This window comes from Coenobita brevimanus, chromosome 24 (assembly GCF_032717465.1).
Source record: "Coenobita brevimanus isolate Jiangsu-jjx chromosome 24, ASM3271746v2, whole genome shotgun sequence".
In the NCBI taxonomy this organism is placed as follows: domain Eukaryota; kingdom Metazoa; phylum Arthropoda; class Malacostraca; order Decapoda; family Coenobitidae; genus Coenobita; species Coenobita brevimanus.
The window spans coordinates 20489988-20510544 of record NC_136977.1 but is presented as its reverse complement, the minus strand read 5'-3'; the positions used below and the strand labels follow the sequence as shown (position 1 = coordinate 20510544).

General features: G+C 42.6%; 1 protein-coding gene across 1 annotated transcript in view; it reads left to right on the top strand.

Moving 5' to 3' along the window:
* The first annotated feature begins 20076 nt into the window (after window positions 1-20076).
* Window positions 20077-20557, top strand: part of LOC145393440 (peptidyl-prolyl cis-trans isomerase-like) — a 95274-nt gene continuing 94793 nt past the window's right edge. The window contains exon 1 of the mRNA XM_080267536.1: window positions 20077-20270. Within this exon, the coding sequence (XP_080123662.1) occupies window positions 20115-20270 (156 nt within the window). The 5' untranslated portion in view covers window positions 20077-20114. The remainder of the gene's footprint in view (window positions 20271-20557) is intronic.

Here is a 20557-nt window from a genome sequence, read left to right as displayed (position 1 = left end):
AGTACGCATTTCCATCCAATTTCCATTCCCCTAGCCCTATTGCCCTCACATCATCATCATCATCATCTGTCGTGCCCTCTCCTCAGTCTACATCATCTGAGGAGGCAATTAATTCAAAGCCTGCAAAGCGAGGGAAGGCAGGCCGTGCAGGCCGTGCAGGCAGGCCTAGAACAAAGGGGATGCGTGGCAGTTGGAGGGCAAAGCTGGGCGATAAGCGAGGCGATAAGCGAGGTGATAAGCGGGGTAGAAAGGGTCAAGTTTCACCACGCACCCGGTCAGAAACCCCCCCACCTGCCCCCCGCTCAGTTCCCTCACCCGCGCCACCCCCCCACTCACCGCCCCCGCACTCACCTCCCTCCCCGTTGCCTCCTGCCTCACCCACCTCCCGCTTGCCTCCTGCCTCACCCATTGCCTCCACATCAGCTCCTTCTCACGGGGAAAGGAGTGGAATGCAACCTGCCCCTGCCACTGAACCACGCACAGGGCAAGTGGATGCATTTGTTTGGTCTGATGGTGGAGATTTCCAGCCACACAATCCACCGTTTGATATGACAAATGCTGGAATACAGCCTGCCTTCCCATGCAACGCAGGTGATGAGTTTGTTGATTACTTCCTGGCCTTCCTTGATGATGAAATTGTGCAGCATGTCAGCGATGAGACCAATAGGTATGCAGCTCAGTGTGCAGCAGAAGGGCTGGGACCTATTGGCTCACCAAAGCAAGTGTCGTGGTTGCCTGTCGGGATCAGAGAGCTGTATGTGTTTTTTGCACTAATGTTTCTGATGCCCCATATAAAGAGACATGAGTTGGAGGAGTACTGGCTCGTGGATGACATAACTACTATCCCTATAATCGGGAAGTATATGTCACGGGATCGGTTCCGACAGCTGCTAGGATACCTGCACTTCGCTGACAATGACAACCCGTCCCAAACTGACCCTTTGTGGAAAGTGAGGGATTTTCTCAACAGGATTAGGGATCGATTTATGCGATTTTTCAGGCCTATGCAGAAAGTCGTCATAGACGAATCCCCGGTATTGTTCAGAGGACGTCTCAAATTCATGCAGTACATCCCCAGCAAACGCCACCGCTTTGGGATAAAGTTCTTTGTGCTGTGTGACTGTGAGACGGGGTATATCCTTGATTTTGTCATTTACTCGGCTAGCACAATGGATGTGAACAGGAAAGACCCCCTTGGCTTCTCTGGCTCCGTTGTAAAAGTGCTGATGGAGAGGTATTTTGGTGGTAATCATGTGCTGTACACAGACAATTATTACACAGCACCGAAACTCTCCAAATACCTTGCTGAACACGGCATTGGCACTGTTGGCACTGCACGGAGCTATAGGAAAGAGTGGCCTAGTTTCCCCGAAGCATCATCATCATCCAGGGGAGATGTTCACCTGAAGAAGTCAGACAAGCTTCTTGCGATCAGGTGGCATGACAAGAAGGTCGTGAATATGATCAGCACCATCCAAAAGGGGGAATTGAAGAGAACTGGGAAGGTCAGCTACAGGACGGGACAGCCAATCATGAAGCCTGATGCCGTCATTGATTATAATGTAAATATGAGACTTGTTGATAAGTCTGATATGATGATTGGCGAAATCGACTGTCTCAGGAGAAACACCCGATGGTACAGGAAGGCTTGCCTGCACATGCTCGATATGTGCATGCTCAACGCCTTCCTTCTCTACAAGACACAAGTCGGGGGCATAAGGCAACCATCAGTGAGACAGTTTTCGAAGACTGTCGTGCAGCAGCTACTTGCACGATTTGGTCAGGTGACGGCATTGATCCCGAGGCGACACTCTGACACACAACCTGACCGTCTTGAGTGCCGCAATTACATGAGCCGGCACCAGCTTGTGAAATTGCCTCCTACAGCAGGCGGCAGGTTGTCACAGGGCCACTGCAGAGTATGTTCTACCACCACACGGAGGCCTAGGACGAGAAAAATGAGCACACACCAGTGCCTTGAATGCCAAGTCGCTCTATGTGTAAGTCCGTGCTTTGCCGAGTACCACTGTCTGAGTAAATACTGAAAGTGACAGTGATATATAGTGATGCGACAGTGACGTGCATTGCCAATAATTGTATAATGGATAATGTAGTAATAAGGGATATTTTGCCTAGAAAAAAAAGGAAATATTGGCCAGTATAATAAGTGATATTGTAATAAGAGAATCTGCGGCACTTGTGGAATTCTGCGGCACTTATGTAATTCTGTGATGCGCCAGTGACGCAATATAGTAATAAGTGCATTGTAAATATAATGTACATTGCCCATATTATATGTAAAATAATATTAGAAGTTAGAAAGAATGAAAAGATCGCATGAAACGTCAGTGAGCGGGTGCCGCCGCAGTGAAGTGAGCGCTGCCGCCGCAGTGAAGAGCGGCGCGCAGCAGGGAAGTGCCTTTTACCTACCTCAGTGAACACAGAGTGGGTGTTTATCGTATGTACAGTGTTCATATATGTTTATATTACTATTATGAGAGAGTGGTTGGCATTTGGTACTGGTGTGTGGGGCGTAAAATAGTTATTTCACACCCCTCACTTCTAACGGCTCTCCCCGTCCTGTGAAAGTCAACAAAGTCATGAAACCTACATCAATGGAAAGCTGAAGGTTAGTACTTTCTAATGGTACCTTATTTTTTTCTCTAGCTTTATTCTGTGCAGAGTTATTAAGGTTTATAGGTTTGTTTACATTTGGCTGAAACCCCCGCGGGAGAGGACACTCAGACCAAAACAATACCCGCGGTTAAAGGGTTAATGTCTTTTCAGGTACATGTTTATTGTGTTTTGCTGTTTTAACACTAGTAAACGCTCTTCATTTAATTTTGGGTAATGCCTGTTTGGTGTTATAGTACTCTCTGAGAGATTAGGTACATGTCTCACCAGAACGCTCCTCTATTTTCCCATTGATTCTTAACCCCTCCGTGGCCGAAGGACCAAAATTTTCCGTGCACGCCAGGCCGATGCCGGGGCCATTTTTTGAAGTTTCAAAAATTGATTTTTTTTTCTTGCTATATAGAAGAGAAAGTTCAGATGCACCTAACAACGCAAATCCCAGCTTCCTAGATGCATTTTATTGCTTGCAATGGAGCGCGGAAGTTGCAGAAATATCGGCAACCGATATGCCGCCCAGGGGCATGCCGCAACGCAAATTGGCAGGTGTTGTTATTTTTTTTTTTACCTCCCAAAACAATATGAATGGTGCTGAAATGTTGTGCATAATATATGAGATATGATGATATCGAATGATTTCAGTACATAATCTGTTAGGAATGGCTGGAAAAAAAATTGTTTAGAATACTTTTGCACCTTTTTGATATAAAATATGTTTATGGTAATTTTGAGTTATTTTTTACTTTATCATTGTGCCCATGCTTGGAAAAGGGAGCGAAAGAATTGAATTTTCGGTCCTAGATGAGAAAACTGCACGTCCTCCAAGGTTAGACTCTGCCACAGAAGAATAAAGTAGAGGGTCAAATCCAATTAGCAATGCGGAAGTCGAGTCGCAACTTCGAGCTCCCACACCACGAGCAAGGCTAAAAATAGAATTGTAATGCAGTTTCAGAAGAAATAATTAAGTTCACAGACAGGGGCAAGCGTATTTTTTCCATAACAACATGTTCATCTTTATCATTTTACGTTCATCTTTATCATTTTACCTTGCTGTTTTCGCAATATATATTGCTGTCTCGTAAACAGGGTGGTTGTATGTGTTTTGCAAGGGAGGAAAAAGATTGTATTTTCTGTCTGGGTTGAGATAATGGGTGTAACTATGTGTTTTTAGGCATGGCCATGAGCGAAAAAATCGTACATCCACTCGTCATGACAGCAGGTGGTGAACTGACATGATATGTGAGAGGGTGAAGTCAAGGTCAGTCTCATGTCCCAGATTTTCGTTCACTTCCCGAAGGTTTTCACAGTTTTCTACAAGTTGCACTGCATCAAATGCTCCAAACCATTACAACAAACCTGAGCAAATAGGTAAAGATACTAAGACAAATGTATTTTTCACTTATCATATCTTTTTAGTATGTGCCTGTATTACTTCATAATCATAAGTAGGTGGTTATGTGTGATTTGCAAGAGAGGACTCCTGTCACTTATTGCTTTTCTTTCCTTTACAGGTGGCTTTACATTGAGTGACAAGCCAAATGGTTTCCTGTAAGCCAAGAAACCATTTACAACGCTGGGTGGTAACCATATAACCAAACCATATGTGCTCCCCATGTAGCAACAAGTGGCTTAGTGGAGGGTTAGTGCCCCTCCCCGTAAAACATATAACTCAAAGCCAAATGGCCACCCCTTACGGGATTATGGCGTCTAGCAATAGATAGATAGATAGACAAAGATGATATGTTCTGCCTGGGTTGAGATAATTGGTGTAGTTGTGCTTGTTTAGGCATGGCCAGGAGCGAAAAAATCTAAAATCCATTCATCACAGCAGCAGGCTTTGAACTGCTTGATGAGGTGTATGGGTGTGTAGTATAGGTCAGTGTGAAGACGTTCAGAACATTCGTTCACTTCCCAAAAATTTTTGCATTTTTTTATAGGCCGCGCTCAAACGACGCCTGCGGCCATTGATCGGCTAAATTTCATTCGACGCCGGTGGCCACGGAGGGGTTAACTTCACAATTCGAATGTTTCCCGTTTCGCGTGGTTTTGGCGGAACATCCGCACCGCAAAAAAACGAGGATTTACTGTATATATGTGTGGCATATTTCTTGTCTCAGATCCTTGTGCTAGGTTTTCACTACATCAGTCAATGCATGCAGTATTTCTCGGGGAACACTCACTGCACTATTTTAATTGTATGTTTCACACTAGACCATACACAATATAGCACTGTCTGAGATTGGTACAATACCTTTTCACTGGAGTCTGTGATTGTGTGGCGTATTTGTTGTCTCTGATACTTGTGCTAGGTTTGAGCTAAGTCAGTCAATGCATGCAATATTTCTCGATGAACACTCGCCGCACTATTTTATACATATATGTCATACTGAACCATGTGCAATATAAAACACTATCACATTATTCCATCCCAACCTCCTCTATTATTCCCTTCCTGACTCTGTGGCATACATGACCACTTGTTTCCTTAGGGACTGTGGCATGTCTCTATGGCATACATAATGCCTGCTGTGGTTGGTCAGGTTTTTCACTAATCCAGACACTATATGTTTCACAAAATATAAGTACTGGTTTCATTATAAAGGAAAAATACAGGTACTCACATTATTTATGGGCAGGGTGAAGCAGAGTGGAAACCCCGTTATAACAAACCACACTCCTGCCTCAAGGTGTAACAGCTGATAACGGGCCCCAGTGCTTTACAAACAATATATCTATGTTCCATAGACACAATCACTTCACATTATTGTCAAAAACACTGTACAATCACAATATTTCAATAATGGCTTCTGCCTCAGGTGGGAGGGGGAAAATGGCGGATTTAAAGGGACGACTGACAGCAGCGCTACCCTTCAGCCTGCCTGGTCGTGAGATACTGAGGTTTTTCTACTGCGCATTGTCTCATCAGAGCAGTCACAGTGTTTTCCAAGTGTTTACCTCGGAAGATAGACGCACCCACAAGAACGCACCAAATTTGATGCAAATCGGCTGAAAACTTTCCTTTGGATGGCGATTTTTCTGCTTAACAACACGATTCGCATCTTCGTGCATTTATATGCCAAACCACAAAGAACGCGACTCACGTCAACATGCCTCGGAGGGTTAATATTGTTCTCAGTTCCCCATTTTCCGAGAAACTCTTGCATCCACCAGTACAGACAGCCTTTGATACTTCTTTGATGGTACAGTTTCCATAAATGTCTTTGATGCGGTACTCTGTCAAATGCTTTCTTAACCCCTAACAGGCGGGCAGTGTTATATAACGTCGAGCCATTTTCAGTCCTAATTTATTGGTGAAATTGGGTGATAAGGCATCTTTGTCACCTACTGTCCTGCCCTCTACTCTCCAAGGCCTTGAAACATGTAAAATAGAATATACATTTACATATATAAGTTGTAGTGTTAATATTGTTCAAGTAAAATAGTATATACATACGTAGGTTTTATTGTTATAAGTGTTCAGGTATAATAGAAAACACACACATAAGATTTTGAAGACAATGAATAGTGTAAAGAATGCATAAATGATAAATATAGTGTTCAATGGTGAAGAACAAGCAAATGAGTGAATAGTTTGCTAGCCTCACCCCAGGGGTGCCTGGTGATAAGCTGCCTGCCCGCACTCCTCCCTCACTCCTCCTCCCACAGTCAGCAGAGATGTATTACCATGCATGTAACACCTCTTGCCTTCATTTTTCATCCTTTTTTATCGATTTATGCATGTTTAAGCTTATTCCTTGATACATTATTTTTCCAAAAATATGCCGCCCCACACAGTGGTATATTTGACAAGTTTCCCGCCTATAAGGGGTTAAAATCTACATACAGTAATCCCTCCACTATCCGATGTAATAGAGCCAAAGACATGTCCGGAAAGTGGTCCCGTCTGGAAAGTGGGCACCTGCCTGCTGGACTGGTACTTAAGGTCCCTAACCCAGCCTAACTTTGAAAGCCACCTAAATAACTCCCTACCAGACATGCATAGCACCTATTTAAACTTATTTAAGGCCCTGTTCACACCAGTAATGGACATAAAGCATGAAATAAATGAAAAGGAACCAAAGAATGAGGTATTAGAAGTGACTGTACCACAGCCTGGGTACTTAGAGCATGTCTGTGGCTGCCTTCTTAAGGCTTTGGCAGTGGTGAAAATGCTCTTGAAGCACATACAGTAATCCAGTGTTGTGCTACACTTACAGTAATTCTTTGCACTGTGAGTTATAATTGTTTAACACTGCACATTGTTAATTGCACCACGCCAGTTTCAACCGCCAGTTTCGCGTGATTCGGGCTTGTCTCTGCTTCTTTATGTTTCTGTTGTAGACAGCCATCACTTGAGACTTCAGATCACTCAAGGTTGATAGGATGTTGGTTGCCTCAGGCATAGTCCTGGTGTATGCAGTGAAGGTGGTTGCCATGTCGGTTATGGTGGACAGGGTGTGGGACAATTTCTACGTGCTCATCTTGCCCTCTGCAGTGTGCTCTGGCCTTTCATTCACCTCTTCACTAGAGTTCATCTCTTCTGTTATGTCTACCACACCTGAGTCTAGGTCATAGTGTGTCAAGTGTTGTCTTACAGCCGTTTCGTCCACCTCTGCTGTGTCTTGGCTTGTGTTTCTGATAGCTTCCACAGCGGCCACCAGAGTGTCTTCTTCCCTCCGCCGTTCACCTTCCACAGTCAGGTAACGGAAAAAATTTCTTCCACCCGTGTGCTATAGTGGCTGGGGTAATTTTCTTCCAGCTTTCATCCATGGTATCCACTGCATTTTTTACATTGAATTCCTTCCAAAACTGACTTGTTGTCTCGGCAGGTCGAGAATCGGCAGGTGGGGTGCGCAAGGAGACTGGTCTGGCCTTGACGACGGGCCTGGTCTGGACTCCTCTGAACTAGTTTGTGACTGTTCCGGCCTGAGAGACATTGCTGCTGGTGTAGCCTATGGACTGCTGGGAAGGTCCTGAGACTCTGGCGTGGCTGCAAGTGTGGAGTGTGGGTCATCGCCGCCGTCAGAATCTTCCCCTTCTTCCTGAATCTGGTGCAGAATTGTGTTGTCACTTATCTCTTTCCTGAGTCTGTCATGCACCTTAGAACAGAACATGTTCTTAAGGTTGGCAATGATCTCTTGGTCAAGGGGTTGGAGTTTTGAAGTTGTGTCGGGCGGTAAGAATACAACATGGATGTCAGGGTGACGGTCGACAAGATATTTGGCATGTGCTCTTGCAATATCCATAAAAAGGATAACCTTAAATGCCAGATTCATTTTCCTGCAGTGCTTCTGTGCATCGGGGACGAAATACCAGTCGAACCACTCGTGCGACAGACTCTCGACCATGTAGCCTCACGGTGTGACCTCCCAGTAAACATTGAGATTTTTCATGCTGCAGTGTCTGTAAGGCCAAGTTTTATGGAATCTGTGGATAATTAGTGGCTTCATCTTGTGTGAGCCAGAAATGTTGCAAGTGAGTAAGACGCTCAGCCGCTCTTTATCCATCTTCGTGCCAACTGCCTGCCTCTGCCCCTTCGTCAGGTACGAGTGTCTTGCCGACCGCTTCCAGAAGATGCCGGTTTCATCACAATTATAGACCTGGTGCCATGAATACCCGCCCTCCTCAACAATCTCCCATGCCTCCTCTGGAAAGCTAGCAGCCGCATCTACTTCAGCAGAGGCCGCCTCACTGTGATAAGCGACGGACCTCACCTCATACCTCTTCTTAAACCTGAAGAGCCACCCTGACGAAGCTCTGAACGTGGGTGGCGGGTTTATATTCTTCTTCCTGCAAACTGCGGCGTTTATCCTTAGTGCCTCATCTTTGATGGCCCTGGCAGAGATGCTCACACCCACCCGGCTCTGGCTGTCGAGCCAGCGGACAAGGTATCCTTCTGTTATGGCCATGACACGTCTTATCACAGACGACCCCACAATCACTGTCTTGTTGGACGGGAAGAACTTGGTCTGGATCGTAACCTTAGGACAATTATTGCCATAAACACACATGCATAAGAGCATCCAAAAATCAATTGTACAGAAGAAATAATTTTGATGTTTAATGTTTTACACCCTTAAAGGTATAATGTACAGTAACTTAATAAGTACAGTAACCAATGTTAACGATTTCCATTACAGTACTGTATATTATGAATGTGAACGTGGAGAAAAAATCAATCGTGTAACTGGGATTAATGTGGTGAAGAATGCAGAAAATTTCAAATATCTGGGAACGATTGTATCATCTAATGGATCATAAACAATGAAGTTGAGGAGAGGATTAGAAAGGCTTGGCAAGCTGTTGGAATGTTGAAATCTGTTTGGAGTGTTGGTAGGACCTGAAGAAGATGGCAAGAGACAAATATTGGTGGAGAGAGTTCATCGAGGCCCTATGCACTGCGTGGGGTACCACAGGAAATGATTGATTTATTGACTCACTGTATATTCCGTCCCTGAACTGTTCTAACTAAGACTTGGTTGGTTAATATTGGTTACCTCCAAAAACTTACCTATTAGATGAATACTGATACAGTAAAAAATAGTGGCAGAAATAAGACCGACCAAAAACAATGCAGACACATTTACTTTATTATTATTATTTAACATGCACTCACTGCTTTTTGAGACTTTCCATGTTCTTCCTGAGGGTCCTTATAGTACTTTCAGGAACCCGTCAGGCGACGTATTTCAGGGGCTGTCAACCCCTCCTCAAGGAGCTGCAAAATCCTTCCCTTGTCGGTCACTGAATACCAGCGATATTTCTGGCCAACCCTGTACGCCTGCTTCTCCTTAGGCCACTGTGATGGCCCTGCACCATCCCCCTCAGCTCGTTGCTCCGCGTGCTGTACCTCACTGGTGCGCTCCATCTCAAACGTTGAAGCACAGTCATCCAGGTGAGGGTCAGGAAGCCACGAGCCACAAGGCGAGCACAGCACAAAAACAAGCAATGGCATGTGGGTCCGTAGTACCGCCACTGTATCAGCAGAGGGCAGGGTGGTTGCAAGATGGCCGCCAACAAATAAGCATCAGTATGTGTCGTTGGCTGCCGGCTGGGAGCATCGAATTGTGGGGAAATTCGCGAATTGTAAGACAACTCAGAAACTCTTTTCTTGTGCGAAAAACGAGGCCTCGAAGTAAAATGCGTCCAAATACAAGGGCTTACTGTATGTATGATGTGCAGCGAATGTTCGTGGAGATATCTATTGTGTGCATCGCATATGTAGTGCAAGGAAGAGAGAACAAAATACGCCACAGACACACAGACACACAGACACACACACACACACACACACACACACACGCTCATACACACTCACACACTACATAACTCCTCGTCTTCAAACCCTTCAACGTCCTGTCAACATCTCAACACCTCTGGGGGACATAAGTTATCCGTATTTTGTTGATTTGTATACTGACCCATTTCTATATTTCTATATTTTTTAAACAAATAAGTACTGTATTTTACATATACACATATGAGATGGAAGTAAGTTTAGCTTCAGTATCAATACCTAGCAAAAAGACTAGTGGTCATGTCGAGTTTCTGAAAGCACTATCAAAAAGGTTATGATATTTTACGTGTATACTTTGAGTAAAAAAAAGAAAATAATAAAAACATAACAAGTGAAAATATGTAGGTGTGGGTGGGGCAGGGAAAGGGAGTGTTTTTATCTCGCTTGCGGGCAAGGAGGAGTATTCTACGTTTGTCATCCATATACTCGAAAACTATTGGACGTATCGATTTCCTGTAAGAACCATGATAAAGATCAGTGAATTCTTCATATGTACAGGACATAACAATGTAATATCTCTGATGAAAAGTCATTGTTACATAGGCGGGAATATAATGGTTATTGTGCGCACATGACGAAAGTTCAGCACGGCTGTGAGTACCCAGTAGTTTTTGTGATTTACTCGGAAACTATCAGGCCTATTAAATATCGGTGTGGCCCATGAGAAAGCTCATGAAATTCTACATAAGATTATGAAATAAACCATAAGGTGTACAAAAAACTTTTGCAGAAAAGCTCCCTGCACAAAAACCAGTTTTTTTCAAAAAACAGCTTTCAATTTTTGGCTATTTTCTCGAAAACTACAAATCGTATCATAACTGGACTTTCCCATTAAAAAGCTGATGAAATTCTCCATGAAAATTTCTAATAACATTTTTCTGTATGATGGAAAACATTCGAACTAGGATGTTAGGAAGTGAAATTGACGTTCAGAAAAGTTTATTCACGGTGGCCTAATGTACTCTTAACCGTATTTTTCTGTATTTTTTTTCGTTTATTGGCTAGAACAAACATCAGCGAATATGATATGTAGGTTTCATGGCAATATATAGAGGTTTGGGTGGCGAAAATAAGGCGAGAATAAGTATTTTCAGCGGCGCGCAGGTGGCCTGGCGGGGAGGGGGATGGAGTAAAATCGTGTCGGCAAAACTTATAAAACTTATGCATGCACGAGAGGGTTAAGGGGAAATTACTTATCATGGAGGGAAGTGACCAGCGGAGTGCCACAGAGCTCAGTGCTGGCACCAATTATGTTTTTTGTATATATAAATGACAAAGACAGTAACACTGGAAATGGAAGCTATCTAAATATGTCTGCAGATGATGCAAAAATTCAAAGGAAAATTACTAACACAGATTCTTGCAAAGAGCTGCAAGAGGAATTAAACAAGCTTCATGAATGGAGCAATAAATGACAAATGGAATTCAGTGTAGACAAGCGTCATGTAATTAAATCCAGTAAAGTGAGAAAAGGCCAGATTGGGATTATAAGTTAAGAAGATCAACCCTACACACATCAGAACGGGAGAATTGCCTAGGAGTAATTATCAATAACAGACTATCTCCAGATGACCACATCAGTGAGAATGTACATAACATGCATACAATGTCTCCTAATATGAGAACAGCATTCACATATATAAATGAAGACATGTTGAGAAAGATAATAATATCATTCATCAGACCAACCCTGCAATATGCATTAGTAGTATGGAATCCTCATCTCAAAAAACACAGATAAGATTTAAAAAGTAAAAGGACAGCTACAAGATGGATACCAAGCTTAAGGGATCTAAGCTACAAAGAAAGACTAGAAAATTGAATCTACCAACACTACAGGATAGAAAGAAAAGAGAAGACATGATTATGCTATATAAATGCATCTCAGGGAAGGACTAAATAGACATAAATGAATATATAACCTATGGGGAAGCATCAGCAAGAGGACACTGCAAAAAACTACATAAAAAGAGAGACGATAAAGACATACGGAACTTCAGTTTCCCTATCTATCTACAGCCTGACTCCCTAATCCTGCAAAGGGTGGCCACAGACAAAACACCTCCAAGTTGCTCTGTCGCCCACCATTTGACTACCCTCCCCTCAACTCACTCCCACCTACCTCATATACCTCTTAACTTCATCTCTCCACCTTATCCTCGGTCTTCCCCTCCCTCTTCCTCCCTCCACTTCACCCACATACACCCTCTTAGTCAGTCTTTCATTCTCTATTCTTGCCACATGTCCAAACCAGCTCAGTGTATTTCTCCTAATTTTCTCAACCACATCCACATCCACCCCACAACGTTCCTTCATTTCTTCATTCGTCAACCTGTCCCTCCATGTCACTGCACATGCTCCTTTCAAGTAACTCATTTCCAATGCTCTCACTCTTGACTTGTTCCCCTCTAGCAAGGTCCATGCCACGTTTCCATAAGTCAGGATAAGGATCACAATACTATCACGCAGTGACTTCTTAACATCCATACTCACCTCCCTATTTCTCATCACTGCTTTCAATGAACCAACGACCTTTCTTCCCTGCTGTACCCTTTCAAGCACTTCATCCCTCAAAGTTCCATTCTTACTCATCACACTACTCAAGTACTTGAATGCACTCACATTCTCCATATCCTCACCATCCAACCTCACTGTGCATTCTGTGACTTCATTCCTCTCAAACACCATAACATTACTCATGTTTACATTCACTGTCAGATTCCTCTTGCGACACACTGTCCCAAATTCATTCACCAAACCTTACAACTCCCATTCATTTTCACTCGACAATACTGTATCATCAGCAAACAGCAGCACTGGAATCTTCCAAATCTCACCCTCATTCATTAGAGCCACCCCCATATCCACTGCCCTACCTTGCACCATATATATATTAAACAGCCATGGAGACATCACACATCCCTGTTTCAGTTCCACATTTATATCAAAGAACTCACTCAGCTCACCATCCACTCGCACCGTAGCCCTAGCTCCTTCGTACATATTCTTCACAGCACTCAACAATTTCCCCTCCACTCCATATATTCTTAATACTTTCCACATACCTTGCCTATCTATTTTGTCATACGCTTTCTCCAAGTCCATGAAGGCAGCATACACTTACTTCCTCTTTAGATACTTCTCCACTAAACATCTTAAAACAAATATCTGATCTACACACCCTTTTCCCTTCCTAAATCCCCCTTGTTCTTCTCCAACTAGCTCCTCTGTTATAGGCTTAACCCTACCAATGAGTCTTCTACCATATATTTTCCAGTCACACTAAGAAGGCAAATACCCCTATGGTTACCACATACTTCTCTCTCCCTTCTTCCTTTGTACAGAAGAACAATGATACCTGATTTCCAGTCCTCTGGAACCCTTCCCTCTTCCCAAGCCAATCTACACAACTTCCATATCCACTCCACAACAATCTCACCCCCATACTTCAGCATTTCACCACACACTCCATCAATTCCTGGGGCATTTCCCTTCTTGATCTTCTTCATTGCTTCCACTACTTCAACCCAACTGATCTCTTCCTCTCTCCTCTCATCTGAAGCTTCTTCTCCCAGCCATTCCCCAACCACTTATACTCGCATTGCTCTCACTTTCAGTTTCCCAAATGGGGCAACTGATCAGTGGAATGCACTACTGAACGAAGTAGTGTGTGCCAAAACTATTCACAAATTTAAGGATATGTATGATAAAAATGGTTTAATATACAGGACAGTACGAGCCTGACTCATTCCTGTAAAGATACAATTAGGTAAGAACACACACACACACACACACACACACACACACACACACACAGTTGAGGCATCAGAGACGACACGTCATATCACCTCGATCTGAGCTGGCCACTCTTGGCTATAACTGGCTATACGTAAATAGTATCTTTATATGAGTCAAGCTCTGTACAGGGTTTAACTAAATGCTGTTCTAAAATAATAAAGCAAGTTTAAGGAAAAGTGTTGCCCAAATAATAGAACATAGCCAAATAGTGCAGTAATGTGCTCATCATGTCCCAGCTGTTTCGACTACGGTACCACAGGCAAGTAAGATGCATAATTGTAGGGAAAAACTTTTTTCTTTTTCTCAGTATTAACACAAGAGGACCACCAAATTAAGTGAAGCAAATATGCAAGGAGTTGGGAAGAGGGAAAGGGGTAGAAAATAGGATGATTTCTACCAAGAATTGGAAACATTCAACAAATTAGTAGAAAGGGTAACCAGATTGGAAAAGGCATTTCAAAGTGAAATGGATGAAATTAACCCATGGACTGCGCAATTACCTATTTTTATCCCACCCTGTGGTGTGAAAAAAGGGAAAAAAATAAATAAATAAATAAAGTTTTTGTTTATTATAAACTTGAAGATAAACATCCAGGGCATCATCTGGTGAAAAAAAAAAAAAAAAAAAAAAACGCTCTCCATCTTTGCATAGGGCCATGCGTAAGTTTATGTAGGGGAATAGTGAAAAAAAAAAAAAAAATGTTTTTGCTTATTATAAACTTGAAGATAAACATCCAGGCCATCATCTGGTAACAAGAAAAAAATCTCTCTCACTCCGTCCTTGGGTAGCGCCATACGAAGTTTGTGTAGGGATGGAGTAGTTAGCAGTGATGCACGGCCAGCACAACCTGAGGAGTGGCTCGCAACAGGACGCTACCCAGCCTGAGCCGTGGCTCGCAATCCACGGATGAAGAAGCAATTGTGCATGCAGGAGGAAAATGAAAAATTAGTAAAGGAATTAAACAAGAAAGACACAACAATAGATGAGCTGTCAGCTGAAGTGGGTTCACTTAAAAGGAAGATTGATGAAATGGCAAGTACAGTTGTCAACCATAACAGTATTATGGAGGAGTTCAGAAATGATACACAGACAATTAGGCAAGCAAGTAGTCTGATAGACCAAAACAGTGATACTGAAGAGAAGATTACCCAGGTGAATGAAGCGATGCAAAGTTATGAAGATGATGTGGAAACTATGTACATAGTGAAAGTAAGCAAGGACTTAGAAATGAGAGTCGAGGAAAAAAAGTATTAGAAAGGAAGTGAAAAAAATGATAAAAAACAAAACAAAACTGGTTTAAGATTCAGCAGATATCAATAAATCTATAGTAATCACTAGTAGAGAGGAGAAAGAAATAAAAAAACAAAATTTTGGGAGACAAAAAGGAGATGACAAATATAAGAAACATATTGAAGGAAGTATCAGAGGAAATCTGTAATAAAGACATAGAGGAACACAAAAGGCTAATATGAGAGAAATAAGTCAAGGCCCCTAAAAGTACCGGTAACCTTCCAGAGTGTGAAAACTGTGGTGGTAATACAAATCTACTCAACTACCGACCAGTATCACTGACCAATGTTGTAAGCAAGATACTAGAAAAGCTGATAAGAAAAGTATGGGTAAAACATCTAGAAGAACACAGTATGATAACAGAGAAGCAGTTCATCTGAGCCTGCCACACCCTGTCTCTCGATCTGCCCAGGCCTGCCCCAGTGGCCCTTCTACCCCCTGTGCCCCCTTGGAAGGATTTGTCTCCATATGTCTCCCCCTACTTCCCAGTACCGTTCTCGAAGTCGACAGATGCAGTCTTGGCACGGCAGCTCTTTTACAGCTTGGACTCCTCAGTTTGTAAGGACTTCCTGAGAATTTACACGGATGGGTCTCACTCCCCTCCATCTTCCTTTGCCTCAGCGGCCTATTTTGAAGACCTTTCCATATGCCAAACTTGGTCGTTCAGAGGGAGGTATGATGTCCTAACCGCAGAACTCATAGCCATCCTCCAGGCCCTTGAATTTATCCGGACTTTCCTCCAGCCTCAATCGGTAGTCTTAAACACCGACTCAGTCTGCACTTACCCTCCTCCTCTCGGATCGTCCAGTGACTCATGTCAGGACTGTCCAGTGGCGTATGGTTGCCATTTTAATTGGGTGTGCTGCACCATAAGAGCTTGGTCAAAATTATTTCTAAAAATAAGTATGTTCAGCATGAAGTTAAATAAACAGCATATTTACTCATAAGTAACAATAAACACTAATATAAAAATATTCATTAATTATCATTCATACAGTATATACAAAAATAAAGAATAGATATTTTGAAAGATTTGCTTACCTTGTAAATGTCAGATTATAATTTACTTGAAAGTTAGCTCTATTCTTCTTTTCTGGGATGTAAATTTCTGTATGACCTCATCATAAAAAGAGGCCCTTTGTCTTAATTCCATTAGCAGATGCTTTTCAATAGATAGAAGACTGAGGCCACTAAGCCTTTCCTGACTTTGTGTTCCACGGTAGCATGTACTGATTCGCTTCAGGGCAGAAAATGAGCGCTCTGCTGAAGCTGTGTTGCTTGGAATGGTCAGGATTAATTCCCCTAATCTAAAAACTTCCTTAAAACCTGATGTGAGACTGTTTTCTACCATGAACCCCACTAATTTATGCACATTCTTGTCTGAAAACTCTGGACATGCATACAGTACAACAAGCTCATTTTTCAAGCGAATGTAGTCAAAGAGGGAGCCATAGAAGTCCTTCAATTTCACAAGCAAGTGATCAGGGAATTGCTTTCTAAACTCCTCATACTTCTCATGCCAAAGTAATTGGAAGAACTCAAGCTTAGAAAGGGAAGAGTACCTGTTCTTGATCTGCATGCGTAAGCTTTCTACTATAGACTGATAAAGTGTAAGGTAAGAGTTTCTTTCATCTTGCTCATCCATTAACCTAATCCCTTTATGCCTCTGGTCATCACAGCTACTACTATTGGACACAGCAGAACCCCACAAATTTTCAAACTCGTGTTCTTTGTCATGCAAAAGCTGTTTTGACACTTCATCAATTTTCTTACAACAATACAGCACATCATACACTTTACTTTGTAACACATTGTATAGCACAACAGTATACCCAAACAATTTTGAAAATACTTCAAGCAAGAACACAGTTTGAAAATTTTGCAGAAAACTTAAAAATCCTTGTGCTTTTACAGTTGTATCTGTCCCACTTCTCAGAGTTTTCAATAATGTGCTGAAAGAAGTCAGTGAACTGAGGCCTGAATTTCTGTACTGTGTTGCTCAAACGAGAAGTAAAGTTCCATCTAGTGGGTGCAACAGTCGGCAATCTCCTAGCAACAAAGTCCTGTAGAGCATGCACTCGCTTAGAGGACTTGGAAAAAAAGGCTGCCAGGCCATTCAAGGTTTGGAAAAATATTCTGCATTCCTTAATGTTAGAAAGACCTTGCTGGAGAACTAAATTCAAGACATGAGCATAACAGTGTGTAAAAATAGCATGGGGATACTCATCAAGAACTTTCTTCTGGAGTCCATTTACATGCCCACTCATAACACTGGCTCCATCATATGTCTGCCCAACCAGTTTGTCTTTCATCTGAAACTCTTCAACAACATTCTTGACATGCCTGAACAGTCCATCAGCAGTTCGGTCAGTACTCACATCAGAGAACCCCACAAATCTTTCATGCACTTTATCTTCATGGACATAACGCAGCACTGTAGATAGTTGGGATTTTGACATTATATCTGATGTTTCATCAAGTATTATTGCAGTGAAAGATGCTAAACTCATCTCCTTCTTTATATAGTCCATAACAACACTTGATATTGCTTGTATAATGTCATTTTGGACAAATGGTGAAATTCCTTGAAATACTGTTGAAGTATTTAAATGAGAGTCTAAGACAGAGTCATAATTTCTAAGCAAATCAAGCAATTCAATGTAGTTACCTCGATTGGCTGATGTGCTGGATTCATCATGACCTCGAAGTGGAAGCTCTTGTTTTGCTAAATGACATACAACATCAATGTCTCTTCAAAATATCCCTGTTTTTCTTTACTTGTTCATTGTGTTTGCTTATTTCTGCCTTTCTTTGAGTGTCAATTAAAGTGTCAATTCTCTGCTTCCCAAACATTTTAAAAGCCATGAATGCCTGAACATGTGCCTTTGATCTTTCATGTTTATTTAAGGCTGATGTTAAATGGTTAAGATCTGAGTACCCTTGCTTATTCCAAACCCCACTTTCCCTGGAAAACAAGAGGCAGGGCCAACAAAACAGCTTTGACCGTACTTCACAGCCTGGAAGCCACTCAGTATTTTCATATTGGGGTGCTGAGAAACGCCTAGTATATTCACATTTTTTGTCTGCATGTGTAGTTGTTAATTCTTGGAGTACAGGCATAGGTTTTTCTCCTTTCACAATTTTTAATTTTTCCTCATACGGTCTGCCAGAGAAGGGTGTTTTTAATATATCATCAACACTGTTAATGTTAACCGCCATTATTATAGGCTTAGGAAAACCTGGAATTAACAAAACATCTATCTATCTATCTATCTATATACCTAGGCTGCTTCCCCCAAGGAAAGGGAGGTAGCCGAGACAGGACGACTCACTCTCCATTTACTCATCCATTCAAACACATTCATTCGCATCTTAGCCCCAAAGGGGAGAACGGACAGATCCTCACCGCATCACACCGCACAAGGGTCAACTGCGCAATGCAATCAGTGACATCCACAGCAGGGCCCGACAGCAGAACTGGTTTACCCCTGCCACATCATAACAGATCCATCCCCTTACCCGCACCTGACCAGACTAGCTGATCAGACCAAATGCGGGAGAATATCCCCTCAGGGCTGCATCATCACTTATTCATTCACAATTTCTCTCCATTTATTTCTGTCACGCACAGCCACTCTTCCTTGCTCAACAGACATCCCTCTCGCATCCAGCGCTCTCTTCACACTGTCCAGAACAAAACATACCATATATTAATCTCTAAATATATTTCACTCAACTTCAAAAGCTATATAATTGATATCCGATTCTGATAGAAGCAAATAAAACACTGAAGCAATCCACGTGTAATAAGATAATCCCCACTGGTTAATGTCACGCGAGCAACAGTGATGACTGACGAACACGAACGTTAAGTGTTGTGTGTTCGTTTCTTATCCTGGAGACTTGCACCAATTGTTATTTTTACTTTGAATTAAGTATCTGGGTATCAATAGCTGTAAAGCAATTTATTAATACTTACCGACTTCAAATATTAATTGATTAGTTGTATATACTATTAAAAGCAAAACCATGATGATAATTTAAAGCAGACAATTTCAGCGACGAAAACGAACGCGAGAGTGTGCTGGTGTCTTACAGCACACCTAAGCCCATATGTTTGCACCGGTATCCCCTCAATCTGACGGTCCGCCCCATGTCGTATGATTTTATAAGTACTTATTACGATGTACTGGGTGAGCGCTGCTGTTTCTGAACACCTACTGTAACATTTAGTAAAGGGGCTAAGAAAATTAGGTTAAAAGTAGCTTAAAACTAATATGCAGTATATTGTTGACTCCGTTAGGTGATTTTATTTTTTGCCTGGGTGTGCGCCGCACACCTAGCACACCCTGAATATACGCCCCTGGGACTGTCCATGCTATTATGGAACACCTCCTTTTCCTTGTTACTCCTCCCTGGCACCTCCGCCTTCAGTGTTTTCCCTCACATGTGGGCATCCGTGGCAACGAAATAGCAGATGCAGCAGCAAAGCGAGCACTGACCCCCAGTACACTGGTCCATGTGACGCCAGATAGTGCCACATTCTCTAAACTTGCACGCAGTGCCAGCATATCGCACTTGAATGGGCACCTTGCGAGCACCCTACCCCTCCCACCTGGGGCGTTTTCGCTCTGACTCCTTTGAACACCCTTGGGCACGCCATCCCTGCAGAGACATTGATGTAGCCATCACCAGGTTACGGTTGGGCCACACAGGCCTTGCAGGCCACCTGTACCGTTTGGGTATGATAGAGCACCCATGGTGCCAGTGGTGTTCTCAGGTTCAAGAAACCATAGGACATTTCATGTTATGGTGTCCTAGGTTCCACTCCCTTCGCACCCTTTTTACGGGAACGTTTGGCGATCTCTGGGAGTTCTCATTTTGTCTCTCCACACACTCCTGGGAGGCGGTATCGGGGACCTTTGGTTACGAGAATGGGTTGTGAGGTGCACGTCTGACTTTTAATGTGAGGCCCTAAGCAGTTTGCATTGGCAGGGCATTGGGCCATTGTTCTGGCCGTGGCCCTTAAACCCACAAGAAGAAGAAGAATTGTATACGGCACAGCTGAAGGTTGCAGTTTGTAAATAAACATTTACTATGTTCCGGTCGTCGCTAACACGATTGTTTGGGGCAGGAATTGCAGTTTCCTCTGCCACATTTGCGGGAGTACCCGTGAGGAAGCAGTCCACACTGCCTAAAGTGTATTTTGATATGGAAGCCAATGGCAAACCATTGGGCCGCGTTGTTATGGAGGTTAGTTTTCGGTATGGTGACATCGGTAAGGACTGTTGTCAGACGACTTTATTCAGTTGAGGGAGACTTTTTAATGAAGGGGTTAATCTTCGACCTCTCCAGTTCGAAAACTAAACTGAATAGAGTTTGAGGATAAGTAAGATAAGAATAACAGTGTATACAAGAAGAATATACTGGAAGATAAAGGCAAGATATAAAGTAGGTTCAATTATCGTTTCGGTAAATTTTTACAAGTGGACAATACACCCCCCAGGTAGTGCAATATATTTTTTCTGGTAGTTTTTGAT